The 26,917-nt window shown below is 39.3% G+C and overlaps 1 protein-coding gene across 1 annotated transcript; it reads right to left on the reverse strand.

Moving 5' to 3' along the window:
• Positions 1-1,748: 1,748 nt before the first annotated feature.
• Positions 1,749-24,409, reverse strand: Tmem41b (transmembrane protein 41B). The gene is made up of 8 exons (XM_051192663.1): positions 24,327-24,409; positions 23,920-24,116; positions 17,973-18,090; positions 14,583-14,711; positions 9,868-9,961; positions 9,332-9,436; positions 4,946-5,084; positions 1,749-1,981 (listed from the first exon to the last, which is right to left on the reverse strand). The coding sequence occupies exons 1-8, from the start codon at positions 24,392-24,394 to the stop codon at positions 1,812-1,814; spliced, it is 1,020 nt and encodes a 339-aa protein (XP_051048620.1). The 5' UTR covers positions 24,395-24,409; the 3' UTR covers positions 1,749-1,811.
• Between the last annotated feature and the right edge of the window lie 2,508 nt (positions 24,410-26,917).

Genomic DNA, 26,917 nt, shown 5'->3' on the forward strand with positions numbered 1-26,917 from the left:
GCAGCTCCTGTTGTATATAAGAGGAAAAAAAAATATAGCAAGGGAAAAGAATTTATGGAGAGAATATTCTCAGTATAGACTAAGCACTACATACAAATGAAAATAAACAGTAGGGTTTCTCCCAAACCCAAGCTTTTATTTATTTGTAAAGGCCTGATAAAAATTCACATACACACACACACAAACATATGTGCATGCGTGTGCGTGTGTCCCAGGTTGGCCTCAAACTCACTATGTAGCCAAAGCTAACTCTGAACCTCTATATCCCAAGTCTTGGGTCTGCACGCATGTTAACATGCCCAGCTTCAATGATATTTATACAATAATATTAATAAGCTTTGTCGCAAAAAGCTATGTGTTTGATTATCTATAAAAATAAAAAAAAAGCTTTATGCTCAGTCTCTGGTCAATAAAAAAGAAAACTTTGCTAGATATAACAATTTCACACAAAAGGACACAAGACTACACTACAGATCAATATTATTTTCCTTGTATTTGTAATATATCCACATGTTAATACTGTGACAGAAAAAGATTAATCCACATTATGCATTAGAAACGGGCTTCAATAATAATAAGATAAGACTATGAAGAATAAAAACACAAGGACTTCCCATACCACTAAAGTAACTGTTTAAGACACCAACTGGATCTTAAAGTGCTTTACATCATTCTGTCTTGGCAAGGAATGAAGGGCATACCCAGGCAGCCAAAAGGAGTCTCTTCCAAGAAATTGTTTTACTCTGTGAGGTAAGAAAGTAAAAGCTATACAGTTGGGCAATTGTGCTAATCAAGTGCTGTCCCAAATAGGAAGTTATCAGTAAAAGGCAACGAAGCAATCCACAGATTATCATGCATAAAAGGAGTTACAGAATACACTCTTTAATGAGCAGACATTAATGAGGCAAAATTTACAGTCATTACAACAAATAAACTAGACTTAACTATTAATGCTTCTGCCAGATGTTTCAGTATAAAATAATGTCTAAAAACTATATGCTTCGAGTACTTACTTTTAGAACCCCTTTGAGATAATAAAGACACTGTAACAAAATATTATAATCTGAATATACATTATCAACACCAGTATGATACAAGCATATAATTCTCATTTTATATAAGTATGGTGGAAATACTGTAAAACCTAGGAAAAGGATGAAAACAGACTGGCCAGAATTTAAATTATCAGACTAATCCATGATAAAAAAAAAATCTATAAGGAAAACTTAAATAAACTCACCCTTGGTACATTCACTATAGCCTAAGAAAAGTGCTGTCTGCAAGAGAGAAAGAAAATAAAGCCCCCTTTTTGCTTTATTTAAGTATTCGGTTTGTGCTCCGAATTTTTATTTTATTTGATTTCACTGTTCCTTGTTTTACTTTAATAAAAGGCCTTGTAGCATAGCTCAAGCTGGTCTCAAACTAGCAATCCTCTGGCCTTAGTATACTGAGCTGTTAGGGTTACATGTATGTGGCCCTGCACCCAAGTTCACTATTTTAGTTATTAGTTAGACAAAAAAAAAAAAAAAAAAAAAAAAAAAAAGAAGAAAAAAAAAAACCAACAAATTCAATAAATCCCAAATTAAGCTATAGGAATTATGTCTCAGTATTTTCTAAGAGACAGCGCACAAAGACAGTACTTCTTTCTCTCTTGCCACACAACTGTAATATTTTAACTGTGGGACGTTTTACTTTACATATCTTCTTTCAGTTTCTGAAGAGGTGATTTCAAAACATAAAATGGATAGCCTGCTAATCCTGAGATGATGATGACGGTAGTGATGGTAGTGGTAAACAAAAACTCATGATTTTTACTCAAATTTCTGTTTTAGTTTTTTTTGGAAGATGGCTGGCAGAATAGAAAGAAGAGCCAAAATCATTAGAATAAATACTGAGTTCCAGGAAACAGCTTCTCCTGCTGTAGTAAGCTGATACAGAGTTGTTCCTGCCTTAATTGCTACAAAAGAGGGAGGTGCAACACCTAAAACAAAAAACAAAAAATAGCAAGTGAGTGGCACTGGCAGACTGTCAAAGTATAAATCACCAATTTTTTTCCCAAATGTATACATGTTTTGCTCACATGTATGTAAGTGCACCATGTACATGTAGTGCCCATCGAGTCCAGAAATGGGCATCAGATCCTTAGAACTAGAGTTGCAGACAGGTAGGTATGAACTTCCATATGGATACTGAGAACAGAACCCATATCCTCTTTGAGTGCAACAAGCACTCTTAACCACTGAGCCATCCATCCAGAATCCCTAAATCACATTTTAAAAATTAAATCTCTATGTACATATATTGTCTTTTAGGAACACAGCTATTTGCATTTTGAAGAAAGGATTAAGAATTTAAAGCAGGTACTTAGCAACAGGAGGTCTTGGAACAATCCTAACACACACCACTCATATGAATTACATTATGTTTTGTTTTTGTTTTGAGACAGGAATTTTCTGTGTATCCCTGATTGTCCAGGAATTAGCTCTGTAGACCATGCTGGCCTTGAACTCAGAGACCAACCTGCCTCTGCCTTCTGAGTACTGGGATTAAAGGCATGCACCACCACTGTCTAGCATATGAATTACATTTTGAAATGACAAAATTATCTGACATATAAACTCAAGCACAACATGGAAGTAAAATTAACTTCAGGTGTTACTTGTCCTCATTTGTTATATGTACCAAGATCAAATCTCATGCCAATGTTCAATTTAAAAGGTGAACCTTTTCATATTCAGTTTAATATTCCAAAGCACAAGTTAGTGAGATGGCTCACTAGATGGGTAGAAAACTTCAAGCTCCTTAAGTATAGTTAGTTTCCTTAAGTAATTCAGTTTGTCATAGTCACTTCCTAAGAATAATGAAATTTTTAAAAGCCAGAAAATTTGAGAAGATAAAATGAAAAAAAAAAAAAAAAAAAAAAAAAAAAAAACCAAAAAACAAAAAACAAAAAAATGTCATCCAGAGATTAACTTCACAACTTTAGTATGTTTTAAAAGTCAATCATCCCTGATTTAGTCCCAAGTGCTGGGACTAAAGGCGGTGGTAGCACAGGCCTTTAGTCCCAGCACTTGGGAGGCAGACACAGGCAGATCTCTGAGAGTTTGAGGCCAGCCTTGTCTACAAGAGCTAGTTCCAGGAAAGCCTCCAAAACCATAGAGAAACCCTGTCTTGAAAAGAAACCAATAAATAAATAAATATAAAATCAATCATCTCAATAATTCGAACCACTATTAGGGAGGCACAGCATTTATAATATGAAGTAAATACAAGGACTGGAAAGATGGCCCAGTAGTTAAGAATGTTTGCTGCTCTTGCAGAAGATCAGGGTTCTGTTCCCAACATCCATGTTGGATGGGTCATAAACACCCAGAACTTCAGGTCCAGGGAGAAATGATGCCTCTGACCTCCACAGGTACCTACACTCACATGCATATTCTCTCCCTCAAACACAACTAAAAAAACAAAGCAAACAACAACAACAAAAGCCTCAGAACACACAAGTATTAAACTTTAACAAGTATTCAATACATGAAAACCCCATATGCTAAATCTAAGCTATTTAAACTGCAAAGAAAAACAGTGCTCTTCCCAAAGAAAAGCAGAATTCAGGGGCTAGAGAGATGGCTCAGTGATTAAGAGCACTGGCTGTTCTCAGAGAGGACCCAAATTCAATTCCCAGCACCCATATGGCAGCTCACAACTGTCTATAACTCCTGCTCTAGGGGATCCCATATCTTCACACAGACAGACATGCAGGCAAAACACCAATGTACATACAAAGTAAATTATAAAGAAAGAAAGGCAGAATTCACAAAAGTTGGGGTTTTGCTGTTGTTTTTTTGCAGTCAAGCCCAGGCCCTTGTGTATGGTGGTTAGGCAAGCACTCAACTCTCCGAAATGAATTGTTATATCCATTTACTCATTCCAAAATCTGATATCAACTCCTTGATGTCTGCTGATTTTACTTTTCCTAGATTTCTAATAATAACCAGTAATAAACTGATTTCAGTATTTGATTTGAATGAAAAAGTTCAAAAGCAGAAACTAAATGTTTCTGTCTAATGAGATAGACAGTGCAGATTAAAACAAAAAACAAAAAAACAAAAAAAAAAAAAACAGTTTAGGCTGGATGGTGGTGGAACATGCCTTTCATCCCAGCACTTGGGAGGCAGAGGCAGGCAGATCTCAGTGAGCTCAAAGCCAGCCTGATCTACAAAGCAAGTTCCAAAACAGCCAGGACGGTTACACAGAGAAACCCTGTCATAAAAGAAAAGAAAAGAAAAGAAAAGGAAAGAATCAGGCTAGGGACATAGCAAAATTTGTGCATCTGAGAAAGTACTAGGAAAAAGTTGTTTGTCCAGTTACTAGTCATCACTCACCAAGTCCTTTGGAAAGCCAGAGGGCACCTGGAGCCTGGGATGCTCACCAGATAACATGCAGTCCAGGCTCATAAAAAGAGCTTTCAGCCAATAAAGCTCATGGCCCTGAGAGCCTGTCATCTCTGGTCTAATTGGCTCCAGCTGTCAAAGGAAGAAAGTGCTGCTGGACCAGAGTTGGGGTGGAAATAAAAAGTTCTCCTTGAGCTAAGGATATGGTATAGATGTAGTGGTATGGAGTTGCTGGCTCAGCACAGGCAAGCCCAGGTTTGAGTCCTAGACACAGACACAGACACACACAGACACACACAGACACAGACACACACACACACACACACACACAGACAGACACACACACACTAAAATAATATCTAATAGAAAGTGCTCATTCTTTACAGAGGTAACATATAAAACACACTGAAAAAGCTATTTATGTAGGCCAGGCTCTCTGCCAAAGACTTATATCTGGTAACTGGTGATTTTGCACACAGCAGGCAATCTAGGCCAGCTGGACAGTTGGACATGCACACAATGAGCTGTCACACAGCATGAACCAGAGGTCTTACCTAGAAAAGTGCCAATAAAAAACACTTTCAATGGCACATTTATCACAGGAGACGTAATATTAATAAACCAATTAGGCAGAAATGGTGTGATCCTCAAAAATATAATGTAGTTAATGAGATGTTCTCTATGACGTTCTACCTGTAATTAGAAAAGAACAGATATAAGTTAAGATAAATATTGAAAATAAGCTGCTTAATAGAAAATACCTTAAATTCTCGTTCATGATACATCACAATTTACCCAACAGAAACAATGTGTGTTTTTCTGGGTATGTAAGTCAGTGGTACAGCATTTGCCTACCATGTGCAAAGCTCAGGGTTAAATACCCAGAAACACCCCTCCAACCCCCCACCACCACACACACAAAGTTAAAGTTTATTTTTTTCCTTCACCTTTACATAAATCCCAGGGATCAAACTCAGTTATTAGACTTTTGGGACCATGATCTTACAGACTGAGGCATTTTATCAGCCCTAATTTTAATTATTATGGTTATAGGAGGGGATGGTCCTAGGGACTCATTCATGCTAGCCTCCAGCTTCCAATTCTTAAAAAATTTCATATTCTCTTCATCTTATGCTATTATGTGAGTGACTTAAATAAGTAAACAAATTTTCATTAAATATAAATACTAAATACTAATTAGTTATATTTGTGTAACTAGTAATATCACTTATACAAAACAGATATTCCTAATTAAAATTTACATATAAAATTAATATTCAGTACACATAATAAAAAGGAACTAGAATAAAAGTGTAAACTAAAATTCTATATATCCATTGGATTTCAAATATTTTCCAAATCCTTGACCACAAATTGAAGGAAAATACAAAACTTTCATTTCTTTTCTAAAACATGGAGCTGAGGAAGGATCCCTGTATTTACTGAGCCACAATTATTTTTTATCTTTTTGTAAAACTAGAATTCTCCTGTTATTGTTTGAAAGTAAAATGTCCCCCAGCAACTCTAATGTATTGAAGCCTAGAACTCTAATTTGTATAACTACCAAAGCTTATGGAAACTGGGTGGTAGAGCCTAGCTGAAGAAAGTTACCTACTTGAAGGGTGTTTTTGTTTTGTTTTGTTTTTTGAGACAGGGTTTCTCTAAGTACCCTGGCTGTCCTAGGACTCCATCTATAGACCAATCTGCCTTCAAACTCAGAGATCTGTTCAATGATGGAAGATGTCATTCTGTAAATATGTTTCCCTTATTGGTTAATGAAACAAAGCACTGTTGGCAAATAGGAAGGCAAACTAGGCAGGACTAGGAGACAAGGAGGATTCTGGAAGATGAGGTAGAGGAGAGTCAAGATAAAGGGAATTGAGAAAAGAGGTCCGGACCCTCTCTCCGGTAGGTAAGGTAAGACCACGTGGAAACACTTAGATTAATAGAAATGGGTTATTATTTAAGACAGAGCTAGCCAATAAGAAATGTTAGCAATAGGCCAACAGCTTTATATGTAATATAGCATCTCTGTGTGTTATCTGGGACTGATGCAGCTCTGGGACCAGGCTGGTGGGAAAACTGCTCTTAACACCCCAATGCCTCTGCCTCCTGAGTGCTTGGGATTGAAGGAGCATGCCACCACACCCTGGCTGAAGGGTGTGCTTAGAATTGTATCTTGGTTCCACCCAGGATCCTCTCTTGGGTTCCTCTCTGCCCTGAGGTGAAAAGACACTGCCACAAACCTCCTCAATGTTCTGTCCCACCACTGGCCCAGAACGAACAAAATAATGCCTGTTTTTCTCTAGCATTGGTCACAAAGGGTATAATATACCACAGAGATTATGGTAGCATTTTCCTGTGTACAGTATATTAATCATTGCTAGTCTTTTCAGAGATCCTGACTGAAAATAGCAGTTTTCCTACTGAAATGCTTAAGAGCAGTAAACTGAAGGCTTTTCAGATACCAACTGAACATATGCTACGTCTGCACAAAACATGAAGCGATGAATTTTGGGATGCTTTCATATTGGCAATGACTTCTAACTGATTTAAAACAAAACAGACAAAACTAATGTGAAGAGTTGGAAACAGGAAGATCAGGAATTCAAGGCCAGCATGGGTTACATGACAGTCTGTCTCAAAAAAAAAAAAAAAAAAAAAAAAAAAAAAAAAAAAGTACAATTACTGGGGCCAGAAAAACAGCTCAATAGTCAAGAGCACCTGCTGTTCTTCCAGAGGACCTGAGTTCACAGTACCCATATCAGGTGGCTCACAACTAACTACCTGCATCCCCAGCTCCAGAAGATCTGACACGATTTTGGCCTCCACAGACATGGATATATACACATACATAAAAAAATAAAATTTGGCCAGGTGGTGGTGACCCAGCCTTTAATCCTAGCACTATGAGTTCCTGGCCAGCTAGGGATACACAGTGAGACCCCTTCTCATAACAACAAAAAAAGTCACAGGAGTTGGGTATGCAGTTCAGTGGCAAATCGCTAGGTTTTGTAGAGTGAGGGTCTGGATTCTCAGCAGAACACCAACAAAAGAGAAAGAGAGAGAATATAATCATGACAAGTATGGACGTTCATATTTGCATTCCACTAATATTCCTGTCAAAAGATAATTTTTATAAATAAATTTCATACATAAAATTATCAAATATATAAATGCATATATTTATATAAAAACACAAACTTTTTTCAAAGGGACTACCTACCTACTTATAATCCATAATTTAAACATAAACCAGGGTTCTCCATATCTATTGGCACATGAACAGCACCAACTGGACACTGCACGATAAAGGGAAAAAAAACATAGCTGGGTGGTGCTAATGCACACCTTTAATCCCAGCACTTGGGAGGTAGAGAGAACCGATATCTGTGAGCTCAAGGCCAGCCTGGTCTATAAAAGTGAGTTCCAGGACAGCCAGGGTTGTTTCACAGAGAAACCCTGTCTCTCAAAAAGAAAAAAGAAAAAGAAGGGAGGGGTGTTTTGGGAAGTTAATCTAGAAGGAGTTAAGGTGTAGAAACAGAAGGTAGAGATGATCAAAATACATTGTATACATGTATGAAATGTCATATAACAAATTCAACCTGGTCAACTATTGTCTTGCTAAATGTATATGTTTTCAAAGCCTTCTAAATCTTCATGCTTATATCTGTAGATTAGTGCTGCTTTCAAAACAGCTTTTTTGCAGTAGACAGCAATGCAGAGTCATAACTGGAAAAAGTGCTGACAAGTGTCTGCTGAATGTACTGAGATATTCACCTGTGATATAGACCACGCCCATTGGGGGGTGGAGACAGGGAACCTGGGGGAACTAAGTCTGAGGGGGGGGGGGGCTCTAAGAGCTCTCTTGCTTGCAGCACAGGACAGGAGTACATCTGGAGGTATCCTTGGGACCAGGAACCTGCTGGTGTTCACCTGTCTATGTTGTAAGTTATTTCTCCCTGAATAAACATCTATTTGTCCTATTTGTTTCTTCTGATCCTTATTAAACATCAATAGCTGAGTGCTCAGCCCTAAATGAGTCTGAGGAAACATTACAGAAGAAGAAAAGATGGAAAGGAATACTGTGAAAAGATGTCAGGAGTAACATGGCCACTGCACTCAACAGCTATGGCTACTTGCACAAGATTAAGCAATGTTTAATTGCACAGTAAACATTCCAGCATGGATGGAGAGGATTTATGAGGTTATATACCTCTAGCTACTGGTAGTTGGTAGCTGCTAGGAGAGAGGGGGTCATTCTTCTGAGGTGGTAGGTTACTTATGCTCCAGTGGATGATCCTACACCCACAAACATGCAGGCAACACTAATTAGAATTAGTATGTTGGGGTGGGGGATAGAAAATATAGGAAGGACAAAAAGTATTGAAGGAATGGCAGAGAGTAGAGTCAGATTTGGGTTGAATAAAATGAAGACACATTGTTGAAGACAGCTAGTACTTAGTTTGCTGTCCTTTTCATTCAGTTCAGAACTCAGCCCCTGAAATGGTACTGACCACTTTCAGGGTGGGTCTTCCCATCTCAAATAACCCAGCTAAGAAATTCCACAAAAGCCCACAGGCCAATCCAATCTAAACAATTCCTCATTGAGTTTCTCTTCCAAGATTATTTTACTTTGTGTCAAGTCAACAATTTAAACTAACCATCACATGCTTTAAAATAAAGTTCTTGTAGGAGTGGTGGCCCAAGCCTTTAATCCCTGCACTCTAGAGGCAGAAGTAGGGAGTTAATAGAGGTGAATCTGACACTAGCCTGACCTACACACTGAGGCCCACCAGGGATACATAACGAGAAAATAGGCATGTGTGAATATAATCAAAACACACTGCATGAAATTCTCAAAGAACAAAAATAAAAGTTTTAAAAAATTTCTTACCACATTTTTTTTAAATGATGACAAAACTGAAGTATATGCCTACCTGCTGTGACCATTTTACTGCTTTCTCTGTTAGGTATTTGTATACAACAGGTCTTCCAACTAAATAGGACAGCATGTAGCAGAATGAGGCACCAAGTCCAGAACACTGAAAACATAAAGCCAGGGCTGTTACAAAGAGAAACCCTATCTCAAAACAAACAAACAAACAGAATAAAATAGCCCTTCCTACCCTCCCCTATAGCTATGCATAAAGATACTACTTCCAGCCCAGGGACTCACTGTGTCCACCCACACTCTTTTATTTTTCTGAGACAGTTATGTTTCTCAGTGTAACAGTATTGACTATCCTGGAATTCTCCATGTAGACCAGGCTGGCCTTGAATCCTTGCACTCACAGAGATTCACCTGCCTCTACCTCTCAAGTGCTGAGATTAAAGGCTTGTGCCACCACCACCCAGAGAAAACCAAACTCTCAACAGCTCCTTATGACAGATTTAACAGGAATCACAAGTATGTTAATCACCCTCAATGTTCTATTTATTTTTCCCAGTCTCCCAATTCACTTCATATACTTACCAAACAAACAAGGAATAAGGCTAGTGGAAAGGGATAAAGAAACCCCGAGAGTATACTGAGAAATATGGAACCTGGAATAGCAAATGTTTGCAAACTGTTAACTTCTAAGTTAAGGATTAAAACATAATGATGTGGAATTTTCACAAGAAAAAGTCAACATCTGAAGTAAATTACAATTCAGAAATTATGTTAATAACCCCAAAGTAATTTTATGTAGTATTATTACTTTGTATTGGACTGAAACTTGCCCCAGGAGCTCAGGCAGGTTTTTCTACTTGTGGTATCATATCTGGACTAAAACAAGTTGCATACTTTGGAGATTCTGGATACTGGTTTGGGGACTAGGAATACTAAACTTATAGTAAAGGATAATGAATGCCTACAGCTCTAAGAGAGCTACCCACTGACTAATAATACAAAACTTAAGCAAGCAAATAAACACAGTGTTGATAAGATTATGCTAAAAGGAAATCCAGGATAAACACCTAATACACTGGGCAAGAGAAATTAGGCAGCTTGGCCAAAAAAAAGATCTTTAGTAATATCTTTTTTTTGTTTTGGGGTTTTTGTTTTGTTGTTTTTGAGAGTCTCATTTTGTAGCCCCAGGCTGCCCTGGAACCTTCTTTGTAACCAAGTTAGGCTCAAACTCAAGAGATCCACCTGCCTCTGCTCCCTAGTGCAGCGATTAAAAGCATACTAATATGTGCTAATGTAGACTGGCTGTACTAACCCTATCATTCTCCCATTATTCCAGCTGCTTAATAACTTTGTTTTTTAATACTCAAACAAAGGATATGTACTTAGTATACATTTACCACTTTTTAAAAAACTGGTTAAATGAATGAACACTGGGATTAAAGTAAGAAACTTTTAAAAGTATAGCCAAAAAGCAAAATAAAAGTATAGCCAAGCATAGTAACAAATGTGAAAATCCCAACATCCAGGAAGTAGATTCAGAAGGATAAGGGGTACACTGTTTTTACTGGCTATATAGCAAATTTGGAGGGCAGGCTAGGTTACATGTGAGCCTGTCTTAAAGCAAACACCCCCCCCCCACACACACACACACACTCACCAATTTTTTTAAATGTATATATAAGTTTAAGACACTATAGGAGCTATATGGCTACTTAAGACACTGATAGGTGGCAAGTCTGAGTTGAAATGTGTTATGAATATAAACTAAAGAGTATATTTTAGAGAAATAGTACAGAAAGAGGAGGGCCATCTAGGTAACACACACCTTTAATCTCAGCCCTGGGGAGGGAAAAACAGGCAGATCTTTTTGAGTTCAAAGGCAGCCTGGTCTACATAGCAAGTTCCAGGTCAGCCATGGCTATACAATGAGACCCTGTCTCAAACAAAACAAAGACAAAAAACTCAAAAAAAGTAAGAGACGAAATTAAATCCCATCAATAATTTTTAGGAGTTGGACTAAGGATCAGTAATGAAGCAGGTACTCAGTGCATTGGAGGTCTGTGATCAATCTCGGACATGCCAGCATTCACATGGATTGAATTTTGAAATGATACAATTATCTGACACATAGACTGCAGTACAACACAGAAGTTAAATTTCAAGTATTACTTTTTCTCATGTGTCTAGATAGCTCACCTGGTTCTAATAGCCTTGTGCTAGTAAAACGAAATCTTTGTAAATATGCACCAAGAACAAATCTCTCCCTATTGTTTACTCAATTTAAAAAGTGCATCTTCTCTTTTTTAATTTTTCAAGACAGGGTTTGTGGAGCTTTAGAGCCTGTCCTGGCACTTTCTCTATAGATCAGGCTGGCCTCAAACTCAGAGATCTGCCTACCTATGCCTCCTGAGTGCTGGGATCAAAGGCGTGCACTGCTACCTGCTGCCACCACAACCACTGGCTTAAAAAAAAAAAAAAAAAAAAAATTGCATCTTTTCATATTGAGAGTTTAATATTCCAATGTACAAGAAGGGGCTCTGGAGCCTAGTGACTTAAGTTTCATCCTTGGAACTACAAAGAAGTAGAAAGAGAAAACTGGGCTGTGTGTGGGGTGATGCACACCTTTAACCTCAGTACTTGGGAGGCAGAGGCAGAAGCAGAAGGATCTCTGAGTTTGAGGACAGTCAGAGCAAGTTCCAGAACAGTCAGAGATATGAACAGAGACTCCAATCTTAAAACCAAAAAATAGAAGCATGGAACTCCTTTAATCCCAGCACTTGGGAGGCAGAGGCAGGTGGATCTCATTGAGTTCAAGGCCAGTCTGGCTTACAGATGGAGTTCCAGGACAACCAGGACTGTTTCACGGAGAAACTGTCTCCAAAAAAAAAAAAAAATCAAAACCAAAAAAAAAAAGAAAAAAAATCAACTCCACAAAATTGTCCATTACCTCCACATAGCATGAGCACATATACACACACAATTATAAACAAGAGTATTTTACAAAAAGGGATTAACAAATTAAAAAAAAAAAACAACACCACCCCCAACCCACAAAAACCTAAAACGGGCTGACAAGATGGCTCACTGGTGTTTGTCATGCAATCTCGACAACCTGAGCTTGATCCCAACAGTCTGAGTGTACTCCCTAGGACCCATGTAAAGGCGGGGGAAGAACTGACTCTACAAAGTTGTCTTCTGACCTCCATACGGGTGTGTTCACACATCATAATAAAATAAAAATAAAGGGCTGGAGAAATGGCTTATCTGTCAGGCGCACTGGATACTCTTTCAGAAGTCCTGAGTTCAATTCCAACACCCACATGGTGACTCTCATGCATCTATAACTGTAGTCTCAGTCGATCAGATGACCTCTTCTGGTGTGCAATAGAACACACAGAACAAATATCCATCCATATATATATACATACACACACACATATATATAAAATATATAAACCTATTAAATAAAAATTTGAACAGGTGAAATTAATACTATTTGTCAAATGAATACTAATTGTGTATAATAAAACTTGCTGGATTGCTTAAAAAGTTAAACTAAATGCATAAGTGTATGCCATATTGAGCAGCACTGATAAATTTCTAAACACTGTTTTATAGAATTAAATAATTACCCAAGCTAAAAGAGTACTTTGAAAAATAATGATATGGGCTAGAGAGATGGCTCAACAGTCAAAAAAACACTGGTGTTCTTCCAGACTCCCAGCACCCCCATGGGGTATCACAACAGACTCTCACTCCAGTTCCAGGAATCTAGTGCTCTCTCTGACTTGTAAGGGCACCACTCACAAGTGAGGCACCAGACATCCATTGTAGGTAAAATACCCATATACATACAAAAAATTAATGATATAGTAGCTCATATTTGAGCATAATTACTTAAAATTTAAAGATTAATAACCTATAAAAATGATAAATACATATTCCAGGGACTAGAGAGATGGCTCAGAGGTTAACAGCACCACCTATTCTGCCAAAGGACTGGGGATCAATCCCCACCAACTACCAGGAGCAGCACACACCTGTCTGTAACTCCAGTTTCAGGGAACCCAACACCCATGGCAAACCACCAACATGCATCTTAAAATAAATATTTATTTTGTTTTTCAAGACTAGGAATTCTTTGCGTAACAACCCTGACTGTCCCCAAACTTGCTTTGTAGACCAGGACTTGAACTGACAGAAATCCATCTGCCTGCCTCTGTCACAAGTTCAGGGATTAACACCACACTCAGCTATAAATCCTTTAAACAGCACTGAAGTAAAAATTTTCCCCTTTTACCTTTTCAAAAGATATTGCTGTTTGGTTTTGGTTTTTGAGACAGGGCCTCTAAATCAGTGGTTCTCAACTTTCCTAATGTTCCGTTCCTTTAATACAGTTACTCATGTTGTGATGACTCCCAACCATAATAAATTTTTTGTTTCAACTTCATAACTATAATTTTGCTACCGTTATGAATCGTAATGTAAATATCTGTACTTTTTGTGAAAGGGACATTCAACCCCCAAAGGTTGAGAATCACTGCACTACATAACACAGCCCTGGATGTCACTGTGTAGACCAGACTGAGGCTGATAGGACTCAGAGATCTGCCAGCCTCTGGCTCCAGAATGCTGAGATAAAAGGTGTGAGCCAACAACGCCCCAACAGAGTTTTTTTTTTGTATCTTTGGGATTTTGTTTATTTGTTTGGTTTTTTGAGACAGGGCTTCTCTGTGTAGCCTTGGCTGTCCTAGAAGTTGCTCTGTTTTAGACCAGGCTGGCCTCTGCCTCTGGAATGCTGAGATTAAAAGCATTCACCACAACCACAGGGTCCCAGAGTTTTAAAGTTTGGGAGCTCACGCCCTAATGTTAGTGGCTAGCCCCTTTAATCCCAGCACACTGGGAGGCTGCAGTAATAGATTTCTATGAGTTCAAGGACAGTCTGGCTTAGAGTTTCAGGTAAACAATGGCTACACATTGACACCCTGTCTCAAAACAAACAAACAAAAAAGTTTCATTTACTTTTAAATATTAAATTAATTTGTGTATGTGGATATAAATGGAATGTATAGAGATCAAAGAACAACTTCCAGGAGCAGGTTCTTCCCTTCTACCATGTGGTCCTAAGAATCAAATTTAGGACGTGCTTGGTTAGCAGCAATCTCCTTTATCTGCTAAACCATTTCACTGGCCTCTGCATTAACATTTTAAAAGGAAAACAGTCATTACTTAAAACAGTAGACCTTTAGGATCTTATTTTGAAGAAATTAGAAAACATTTTTCAGATAAAAGGATACAAAATATATGTAGCAAAATAAGCGACCAATACTTGTACATAAAAGGTGTCCTTATATTTGGAGAGAACTTTTCCTAGAGCTTTGGCATCATCCATATCTCTTGGAACCTTCATATTCACTCTTTCTTCTCTAAAGAAATAAAATTGATAATGTAAAAATTTTAGAAACCAGAATTCTATAATAAAAATCAAAGTCAAATTCAAAACATGGGAGTTTTATACCAAAATGATGCAATGTAATTGATCTGTAATAAGGACAAATTCACATTTTTTAGATTTACAATCTACACACACACACACACACACACACACACGTCCAAAATGATACAAACCAAATATTAAAAACATTTCTTTCAATATTGACTTTAATTTTAATTTAAAAGCGTATGTGCACAGCAGTGTTGGCACATGCTTTAATCCCAGCACTAAGGAGATAAGGACAGGCACACTGAGAGCTCTAGGCTAGCCTGATCTACAGAAGAGTTCTAGGACAGAGAAACCCTGTCTTGAAAAACCAAAAAGGAAAAGGGTAAGTGAAAAGTTAACCTTCTACCTCTCCTCTCTGAGACAGGGCTTCACCAGGTAAACTTGGTTGGCCTAGCATTCCCTACATAGACAAGGCTGGACTCAAACCCCCAGTTGAAATTTTTATAAGCAAAAAATCATTTATTTCTAAATAAGGCAGCAAATAGAAAGGAAAATAGCAAGGGAAAAGTAAAAAGCCAGGGGAGGCAGAACACAATTGTAACCAGCTACTAGATAACCCCAATTAGTGTGTAGGCTGAGACAGGAGTTTGAAGACAGCCGCCTGGGCTTCATTGGAAGACAATGTCTCAAAAAAAAAAAAAAAAAAAATGGAGTAAGCAGGATGTAGTAGTGAATGTCTTTAATCCCAGCACTAGGAGGCTGAGGCAGGCAGATTAAGAGTCTAGTTTGGTCAACATAGTAAATTCCAGGGCAGCCAGGATTACAAATTAAGACCCTATTTCAGGAGAAAAGTTAAATAAACTGGGAGGTGGTACCACACACCTTTAATCCCAGGACTCCAGAAGCTGAGGCAGGTGGTTCTCTATGAGTTTAAGGTCAGCTTGGTTTACTTAGTGAGCTCCAGGACAGCCAGGGCTACATAGTAAGACCCTAAAAAAAAATTCAAATACATAATAAAATTAAAGCCATCTTTGAATTTAATATACTTTTTATGTTGTTTCCATTGCAGGATAATGACGAAAAGCTATTTTCTTTTTTGTTTTTGATCTCAAGCTAATCTAGGGTTTATGGATCTACTGATGTTCCTGCTTCAGACTAAATAGCTAGCTTGATGGGACGTACACTACCATACCTGGCTAAATGCTACCTTTCTTTCTTTCCCCCCCCCAAAAAAAAAAACAGGGTTTCTCTGTACTTTGGAGCCTGTCCTGGAACTCACTTTGTAGACCAGACTGGCCTCAAACTCACAGAGATTCACCTGTTTCTGCCTTCTCAGTGTTGGGATTAAAGGCATGTGCACGCTATCTTTCTTAAGTACTATAAAAATATTTAAATAACTAAAATGGCTTCTTGCTGATGAAATTTAAAACTAGACTCTAAAGAAGTATGCAGCCCACACATATACACAAAGAAATATATAGAAAAATAGTAGACTAGAAAAGATACTTGGCTACATTATTTTCTACTAGTATGTAATTACTTAGATTGGAAGCAAAGATTATCTTAAATCAGCTCTTTATTTCCTATTCTGTATCAAAAGCAAAAAAGGATCTAAATTTAAATTCATGTCAGGAAGCAAAGACAGGAGGACCTCTGTAGTTTTAGACCTGCTTAATATGTATCGTGAGTAGTAGCCTCATTCCAGAATGAGGGCTACATAGATGAAAGGATGGGATGGATGCATATATACATACATGCCCTGTCTCAAAAAAGTTATTACTAGCTTAATATAAACAGGCAGGCAACTCTCCTTTAAGAAGCCCACATGGCTATGCTAACTTTCTTCCTGAGAGCCTCTATTAATCAATTCTATGTGAAAGATCTGTATAAAATGTCTCTAATAAAAACTTCAATTCTGCTTCAAAAATTTATATACATACATATAAACATACATTCTCAGCTCACACAAAGAAGATTTAAAAATATACATTGAAAATCACATGCATAGAGTCACAATATAAAAATCTCACAGGGCATGGTAAGAAACACAACTCCAACACTCAGAAAGAAGAGGCAGGAAGACCTTAAAATTCAAGACCAGCTTGAGCTATATTAAAAGAACTTAACTCATAGGGCAGTAGTGACACACGCCTTTACCTTTATTTCCAGCACTTGGAAGGCAGAGGCAACCAGATCTTTGTGAGTTCAGCATAACCTCATCTACAAAGCAAGTCCCAGGACAGACAGGAAAAACCCTGTCTCAAAAAAAACAAAAACCAAGAAAACAAAACAACAAAAAGAACTTGACTCAAAAAGTATACCAATAAGCCAGGCAATGGTTGTGCACACCTTTAATCCCAGCACTCAGGAGACCTAGGCCAGGATATCTGATGTTGTGGCCAGAATGGTACAGAGTTCCAGGACAGCCAAGGCTACATGGACCCTGTCTCAAAAATACAAAACAAAATACATGCCCATACACACAAGTTAATAAAATGTCTTCTGACAATCATGTTGGGGGGGGGGGGGAAGCAACTTGAAAGCCACTAGAAAGATGATTCCTTAATTAGGGAACCATACTAGGAAAGTCTTCCACAGATTAAAAGAAAAAAAAAAAAAAAAAAAAATCAAGAGTCAAGGAAAGTAATTTTCTACCTTTAGAAACCTTTGGTAACCCTTAGATGTAGACCATTACCCTGTTCTTTGTAGACAATTTTGGTCTGGAACTCAAAAATCTACCTACCTCAACCTCTGTTCCTGGAATGTTGGGGTTAAAGGCTAGTGTCACCACACTTGTCACTTGTCCTATCCTTTTCTTAACAAATTCTAATTTTGTGTCTGTTAAAGGAAGACGCATGGAAGGAATAAAAAGAAACAAAGGAAGGTAGGAGGCCTGGGGGGGGCAGAGGGAGAGAGGAATATCTTTATTGGTGGACTGTTTGCTTAACATACAATAAACCCTGAATGAAAATTTGGGATAGTGACACATGCCTATAACTCAGACCATGTCATTCTTCGTGAAAACAGGGAGTTTAAATCCAAGAAGAGATAAGAGAATCTGTCTAAAAAACAAAAGGGCAGGAAGGTGGAAAATATGATATAACAATGCTCATGGACTTCTATAATGCATAGGAGGTGGTATTCAAGTACTGTAATAGTAGTGTTGCTAAAGGAAATTTAGCTTTTAATTCACTTCATCTCTAAAATATATAGACATTTTTAGTTTCTCTTGTTGTGTACTTACTCACTAAGCTGAGGAAAATTTTTATACACCAAAAACATAACAAAAGCTGCACATAAGAAAATGGACACCAGTATAAGGAGTGACATTCTTGCTGACCCAGCTTCTGCACAAGGTTTGTCTGAAAGAAAAAAAAAAAAGTGTAATTAATAAATCATATTTCAAGCTAACTCTAATAACTTCCTCAAATCCTTTCCTCCCAAAAGCTGTTAATACTTTTGCCTAAAACCATGACATTAAACCAATCAACTGCTTAAGAACCACTCATTGGCCATCTCCCAGGATTCAGGGGACAGGACAAGGCAAGTGTCTTTGAACTGAAGGCCAATTTCATCTATATAGTTCTAGGACAGCCAGGACTACAAAGTAAGGACCCATCTCAAAAAAAAAAAAAAAAAAGAAGAAAAGTTGAGGAAGATACCTGACATCTTCAGTGTGACTTCTGGCCTCCACATGCATACACCCACACAAACATGTACATACAACATGCACATACATAAATTACAAGTCAAACATATAAACCCAACTCTCAGAAAGAATTGCTCAAGGTCTAAGGTCAGCCTGGGATAGTGCAATAGTGGCTAACCTGGGATAGATAACAAGACATCTGCCTCAAGAATCAATAGCTATAGGGATGCAGAGGCTGGTGAAACAGTTCACGGTTCTTGAAAGTTCAGTTCTCAGCACTCAGATGGTGGCTCACAACCATCCAAAATTCCAGTCCCAGGGAATATGATGCCCTCTTCTAGCTTCCACAGGCATGTGGGGCATGTACATACATTGCAGCCAAACACACATAAAAATAAACCTTTGAAAACAAAACAGTTTTTGTGAAGCTGAGAAAATGGCATGAATAATGAGTTCCAAAGAATCCCCAGACTCACATCTAGCCAGCCTTGCCCAAAGGGGAGCCTTATACTCAGTAAAAGAGATTCTGTCTTAAGGCAGTAAAGCAGAGAGCATTAAAGGAAGACATCTTTCTGTTCTGGGCTCTGTATGCATGATTGTAAGTGCTCAAACCTACCCATTCACATGCATAGACCATACACACCACACACAAAACAAATTACAAAAACCAACTTAATCAAAAAACGTAGCTTTTGTTCCTATAAAAGGTATGGCAACACATGCCTAAGTATTCCTAGCACCTGGGAAGCCAAGGCAGGAGAATTGAGAGTTGGAGACAAACCTGGGTTACACAAAGAGACCCTGCCTCAAAAGTACACTCTCTTCTCTCTCTCTCTCTCCCTCTCTCTCTCTCTCTCTCTCTCTCTCTCTCTCTCTCTCTCCCACACACACACCTTCACACCTTGTTTACACAAGGCTACTTATTTTTCTCATCAAATTAAAAAAAAAGTAATCTTAGAAGAGAATAAGAGGATCAGGCTTGGTAGTCCACACCTTTAATCCCAGCATTTCGGGAGACAGAGGCAACCTGGTCTTCAGAGCCAGAAAGCCAGGGCTAGACAGAGAAACCCAGAAACCCTGTCTCAACAAACAAACAAAAACTGTTTTAGTGGTTTCAGTGGACTGTCATCAAAGCAAAGACATGATACACACACACATAAATCTTTTGCCTGTTGTCTCTTAAAGACACACTATTTTAAAAGCTATCTGCAGGGCTAAGGAGATGGCTCAGCAGGTAAAGTCACTTGCCACCAAACTTGATAGATTACCTGAATTTCATCCCTGTCGCCCACAAAAAGGAAAGATCAGACTCCTGCAAATTGTCCTCTGACCTCCACATGTGTACCTCAGAATACTGTGTTCTGGCACATACACACATGTCCTATCTACCCACCAATAAATAAGTAAATGTGAAAATTTTTAACCTACTAGAATTAACTTGTTCCACCCCAAAGTTTTAGCTTATTTCATCAGAAGAAAGTCCATGAACTCAAGAGTATTTAAAAGTAATGTAATTTTTTTGTTTTGGCTTTTCACGACAGGGTTTCTGTATAGCCCTTGCTGTCCTGGAACTCCCTCTATGCTTGAACTCACAGAGATCTATCTGCTTGGCTCTGCCTCCCCAAGTGCTGAGATTAAAGGCTTGCTTGACCAGTACATAGCAATAGTAATATAATTTAACATTAATTTAAAGTAAAAACTAGGAATAAATTAGTTTTCACTGTGAAAGCATTTGTGGACACAAGAATGAATTCTAAGAACAAACAGCTGATCTTCTCCTCATTCCTAGTAATTCTACATAAGTTACAGACTGAAACATTATTTCTCTGTATTCTCAGCATCTATTATGTTCAACCTCTTCTTCCAAGAAGCAGGCACCACTGCCATAACGAAGAGGAATTCAAAAGGTCTTAAAATTTTCATAGGAAGGCCAGATTACTTGGTGGACACAATAATGGCAATTTTTAGTTGAAGATTAAAAGACAGGGAAAGAACCTTCTAACCAGTACTGTATGTTATTACTAAATAAATTTTCAGGATTTAAACAGTCTTTTTGAAGTTAAAACTTTTTTTTTTTTCCTGAGACACATTGCCCTGGGATTGAAGGCATGTGGCCCAGCTTTGAAGTTAAAACTTAAATAAGGCATTTGTTATGTTATCTGGAAAATTAATCTGTTTTCCCTACATTAAGAACTCACCAGTCCTAAGTTAGGGGTCAACTGGGACAAGTTTCAGAAATGGTTAACTGGACCTATTCTCTTCACTGAAAACAAGCCACCTCCATCTGCATCAGCCATTATACTCACCAGCAAAGTAAAACACACAGAAAAGGTGTTACTACTTTCACACGTAGTAAACAGTTCTAATAACTATGATCTAATAATATTTCTGCTCAATTCTAGCAAACCTAAAGGGTAACATGCAATCCATTTACAGTTCTGAACATAATTCAACTATAAATGTTGTTTTTGTAATTTCCATCTGAATCTGTACCATGTATAGTACTATTTTTTTGTTTTTTGTTTTGTTTTTCAAGACAGGGTTTCTCTGTGTAGCTTTGGAGCCTGTCTTGGATCTCACAGAGATCCACCTGCATCTGCCTCCCTAGTGCTGGATTAATGGCATGTGCCACCACTGCCCTGCCTAATATATCTTTGTACAATTATGATAGATGGGTGTGCTTTAGCTCTGGCAACCACCATGCCTGCACTTGAAATGCATTAGCTTCCAAATCTTCCAATACTCAACTATGCTCCATTAATATTATTATCTAATATTATACTCTTATCCAACTCTCCGCCTTTCCAACTTCCTGCCAGGTCAAAGGTACTGCTTGAGAAAGAGTCATGCTTTGTCAACCTACAAGTCCATATCCTTTCCCTGCTTCAATCTGGAAATCCTGTCACAACACTCTCCTTGTACCCTAGGACCCTCTTACTTTAGTCAACTCCTCCATTCTATCCATCTGTTCACAAAAACCACTTTCCCTTGTCTTATCCTTACATTTTTGTTCAATGTTAAGACTACCCTCCTTCTAGATCCTGTTCTATGAACTGTTTCCATGCATTAACATCTTCAATACACCTTGAGTACTCAGGAGGCAGAAGCAGATGGATCTCTGTAAGTTTGAGGCTAGCTTGGTCTACAAAATGAGGTCCAGTTCAGCCAAGGCTATACACAGTGAGAATCCCTCTCAGTAAGTTAATAAATGAATGTAGCCTCAAAAATTAAAATTAACCATATTGTACCTCTATGTTTTCTGTTTTTTTGAGATTGTTTCATGTAGACCAGACTGGCCTCCAACTAAAAATGTAATCAAAGGTAATCTTGAACTCCTGAACTTCCTGTATCCATCTCCCAAATATAAACACCTGCAGATATGCATGTATAAAACAACACACACACACCAAAACAAGAAAAAAAAAAAAGAAAAACAAAACAAAACAAAACTTCACACACATAAAAGGTCACTGATGGTGGCACCTGTCTCCAATCCCAGTACTGGGAAGACAGAGACAAGACTGCCAAAAAAAACGGAAGCCAGCCTGGTCTATTTAGTAAAACGGCTCTCATACAAACAAAAAACTTTCAAGGCCTGGTATATAGTGGTCCATTCTTGGCAATCTCAGTACATAGAAGCTGAGGAAGAAAGATCTCCAGGTCAGCTTGGGATACATTGTGAGACTCTTTAAATTATTTATTACGTATAGTGTTCTGTCTGCATATATTCCTGTACTCCAGGAGAGGGCACCAGATCTCATTCTAGATTGTTGTGAGTCACAGATGTGGTTATGAGAATAAATTCTGGACCTCTGGAAGAACAGCCAGTTCTCTTAATTGCTGAGCCATCTCTCCAGCCGCCCCTAAGACTTTATCTTAAAAACAAACAAAAGCCATACACTAAAGTACTACAAAATTTGTAAGAAGAGTCTATCACTTAGTAGTTTTCAATCAAAGGTTATTAGAATTATTTTGCTTTTATTTATTTAGGAATGACAAGTTGCTATTGACAATCAATAAAAATTGTTTTTCCAATTCTAGATAATCAGTTGCTAACTAGTTACTAACAACACCAATACAGAAAAATATGAAGTAAACTAAATCCTATCACATAAGAGGGCCACAAAGCCAAGCTGTGGTGGTGATACATGCCTTTAATCCTAGCACTGGGGAGGCAGAGGCAGGTGGATCTCTCTTGAGTTCCAGGCCAGCCTGAGCCCCAAAGCTAGTTCTAGGACAGCCTCCAAAGCTACACAGAGAAACCCTGTCTCAAAAAATAAAACAAAAAATTAAAAAATAAAGGGAGGGAGAGCACAAATTCTTTTGCTCTAGAGAGAAAATTCCTAACATTAGGAAAAGGTATGTGGGGGGGGGGGCGAGGATGAGTCAGTAATAAACAAGACTTTTTTAAAATATTTTTTGCCTAAGTAACATAATCTCACACCTTGCCAAATAATCTAACTTAATCTCCTACCACCCTACAGAAACCCCCCATTGGTGACAGACTAACTTGTTTATTGACACACACAAAGGGGTTACACTAACCTTCAAGCCTACTCTTTCCCCCAGCTCAGAATCCCCTTCCCTTATCCTAGATGTATCTAAAACCTTTTCTGCGAATCTCTATCCTTTGGCTTATGTGTGTGTAGTTTGCAAGTTATTTGATAAAAGAAACCACCATAAAAAAAACTTGTAAAGTTCTGATTATTATTATTTAGTAACTCTAAAAGGAACAACAAAAACAAAAAAACAAAACAAAACAAAAAAACACACAACTGGAAACTATCTCAAGCCAAATGACAATTATTAGGCTTGTCCTGCCTGGATAGCACCCCTGAAATAAGAAACCTAGAGCTTGGATTATTCCACACTTGAGTCTTCAAAACAGTGTTCCCCGGCTTGAATTTGAGTTGTTTTGTTTATTTATTTTAAAGGCAGGGTCTGGGGCCGGGTGGTGGTGGTGCACACCTTTAATCCCAGCAGTCGGAGACAGAGACAGGTGGATCCTTGTGTTCAAGGCCAGCCTGGTCTACAGAGCAAGTTCCAGTACAGCCAGGGCTATACAAACTGTCTCGAGAAACCAAAAACAAACAAAAATCAAAGTTACCAAGTAGGGTAAATGGAAGCACAGGATCTGACACTTTGAAGTGGCACCTGAAAGGACTTAATCACTACCTTAGTTTGGCTGTGACCCTGCACAAGTCATGTACCTGCATAGTCCTCAGTTTGGTCATCTGTAAAAGAATGCAATGAAGCCTCAAGACTCTTAAACACCTGTCTAGTAGGTAGCGTGGGTAACTAACCTCATTGTCTCTGAGCTTCAACAAGTCAGCGTCACCGCTTCTTTTAACCGGTCTACTGAGAAAGTATCTACTAGGCGTCTGACCCTCTAGACCCTCTACGGTGCGGTCCCCCGGCCAAGTACACCACTCTCCTGCTGCGGTCCTTGGCAGCTGAAAGGTCCGTCTTTTTGTGACCTGCTGGGGTACTCGCCCCTCCGGCCTTTGGGGTAGCCTCAGCTCCGGCCCGCAAGTCCACTCACCCTTCAGGTGGTCTCTGTTGCCTGGCGAGGCGGAACCGCGCGTTCCCGTTGCCCGGTGCCCCGCCGGGGTCGAGTGCAACGCCCCCGTCTGCGTTCGCTCGGCGACTCGGCCTTTCGCCATGGCTGCTGCAGGGGGCTGTGAAGAACGAACAGCAGTGCCGCGCCCCCTTGAATGGCTAAACTCCTCCCGCAGCTTCCTACCAACCCCGGGACGCACTGCGCAGCACTTCCGGCGCGACCCCTGGCCGGAGACAACCTCGGCGGCTACACTCGGAGCAGCACCTCCCAGTGATCCCGGGGTAGGACCCGCCTAGCACCGCCCACAAGGCTCGCGCGCTCCCGCAGGTCCAGTAACCGAGAGACAAATCAGGGCGGGCCCCGCCTCCTCCAGGGCCCCGCCTACCTACCTCACGCGTGCGAGGCGCATGAGCAGTCCCAATGACAAGTCACGGGTCTGCAGCCTGCGGCTCGACATCTCTGCGCGGCTTTCGTCTCGCGGAAGTGAGGCCTTGAGTGCTTCAGATGACTCTTTGTTCCCGCCGACCGGAAGTGCCTGCGTTGGATTCGTTGGCGCTTCTGGACTGCAGAAGATGCCGTAGATTCCTCCAAAATTGGGTCACCAACGCAGTGAAAGCTGGAATCCTGGTCTGAAAGTCGTGGAAACTTAAAACCTGAGACAAAAAACTAAGGCCCACCCAGATACATGGGTGCAACCTATGAAGGTCACAGAGTGACAGAAATGAGTTTAGAGTCCCGGTTTTCTGGTTCAAAACAAATGTTTTCCAGCCGTCAATCCACCTGTCACAAGAAAATTCACCCTAGTTCACTGATATTTAGCCTTTTTTGAACCCAGACATACCTTCTTGTCAGTGTTTCTACTGTCCCTCAGGACAGCTCTCCAGCTTCTCACTTGTAAGTATATTAGAGTCCCCGCTTTTAACTTTTAGGGTTGTGTTGTTTTGGGGTTTGTTTCAGATTTAATCCGAGACCTTGAACGTGTAAAGCACACACTCTGCTACTGAGCTTCCCGTCATCCCGTTGACTCCTTTCCCACCCCACCCCGGGTATTTTCTTTAAAAGCGGGTGCACGCCTTTGGTCCCAGCACTCGAGAGGCAGAGGCAGGTGGATATCTGTGAGTTCGAGACCAGCCTGGTCTACAAGACCTAGTTCAGGACAGCCTCCAAAGCTACAGACAAACCCTGTCTCAAAAAACAAACAAACAATCTGATTAGTCAGGGAACTAACGGCTCAGGGGGGTAAAGGTGTTTGTCTCCAAACTTGACAGTGTTCAGTCTTGGGAACTCATATTGGTCGGTGAGAACCAATTCTTGCAAGTTGTTCCCAGATTTCGATATGACATTCGTTCACACACAGTAAGTGTAATATTACTAAAAAAAATTGAAAACAAATTACATGAAAAGTAAACAGAAGAGTTATTTTTAATAATGCTAATATAGTAGTTGTCAAACACAAAACAGCTCTTACCTGAAAGGGAATAAGAATTTATTCTACCTGGCAGTGGCAGCCAATGCCTTTAACCCCAGCACTTAGGAGGCAGATGGGGTCAGATCACTGAGTTCCAGGAGCCAGTTCCAGGACAGCCAGGAACACACAGAGGAGCCCTGTCCCAAAATACAAAACAGAAAGAATTTTATTATAGTTAAAGGATAAAACTGGCAAATCAAGTCATCTTTAAATACTTTAGTAGGGCAGGGCATGATGCTTTAGCCCTTTAATGACAGTACTTGGGAGGCAGATCTCTGTGAGTTCAAGACCAGCCAGGTTTACATATCAAGTTCCAGCACAATCAGGGCTACCTAACGAGATCCTATTTCAAAAAAAACAAAACAAACAAACAAACAAACAAAAAAAGGAAACAGGGAGTGAAATGCTGGCTTAGTGGTTAAGAAAACTGCTCCTCCAGAGGATCTGGGTTCAGTTCTCAGCACCCACAGCAGATGTGCAAGACTGATGAGGTTGGCCTTCTGTATATGTGTATCTTATTGGTTGATGAATAAAACACTGTTGGCCAATAGTGCAGCAAAATAGGTGGGTCTAGGAGATGAGGAGAATTCTGGGAGGTGTAGACAGAGTACAGACACCATGTGATCCTGGGAAGAGAGAAGGAAGAGTCAGGTGTTCTCCGGTAAGATAAGACCATGTAGAAATACATAGATTAGTAGTTATGGGTTAATAATTAAAACAGAGCAGGCTTCTTATTAAAGCCCTAGTCATTGGCCAACAGCTTTATAATTAATTTAAGTCTTTGTGCGTTCATTTGGGGCTGTCGCAGCTGTGGGACCAGGCTGGTGGGAAGAACCATCCATAACACACAACTGTTTGTAACTCTAGCTCTACGTGATCCAACACCCTCTTCTAGACTCCTTAGCCACCTATGCACCTATGGGGCAGAGACATATATTCGGACACTCACATATAAACATAACATAAATAAATTTTTTTGAGACAGAGTTTCTCTGTGTAACAGTCCTGGCTGTCCTACAACTGGCTCTGTAGACTGGGCTGCCCTTGAACTCATAGAGATCTGCTTATGTCTGCCTCCAAACTGCTGGGATTAAAGGCATGCACCACCACTGCCCAGCCAAATTAATTAATTATGGGCTGGACAGGTGATTCAGCAGTTAAGAGCACTGGCTGCTCTTCCAAAGGTCCTGAGTTTAGTTCCCAGCAACCACATGGTGGCTCACAACCATGGTGACTCACAACCATCCATCCATAATGAGATCTGGTGCCTTCTTCTGGCTTGTAGGTAGAGCAATATACATAAATAAACAAATAAATAAGCAAGCTTTAAATATATATATATATATATATATATATAATGTTTCCAGCTATATATATATACATATACATATTGGTTATAGCAGAGTGGGAGAAAGCTCTGCTTTAAGTTTCAAATTCTATCTGGTGATATTCTTGGCTTTTGATTGGTGGAAACTTGTGTATTAAGTTCTACCTGATAATTACAAAGATGTT

This window comes from Phodopus roborovskii, unplaced genomic scaffold, assembly GCF_943737965.1.
Source record: "Phodopus roborovskii unplaced genomic scaffold, PHOROB, whole genome shotgun sequence".
Lineage (NCBI taxonomy): Eukaryota > Metazoa > Chordata > Mammalia > Rodentia > Cricetidae > Phodopus > Phodopus roborovskii.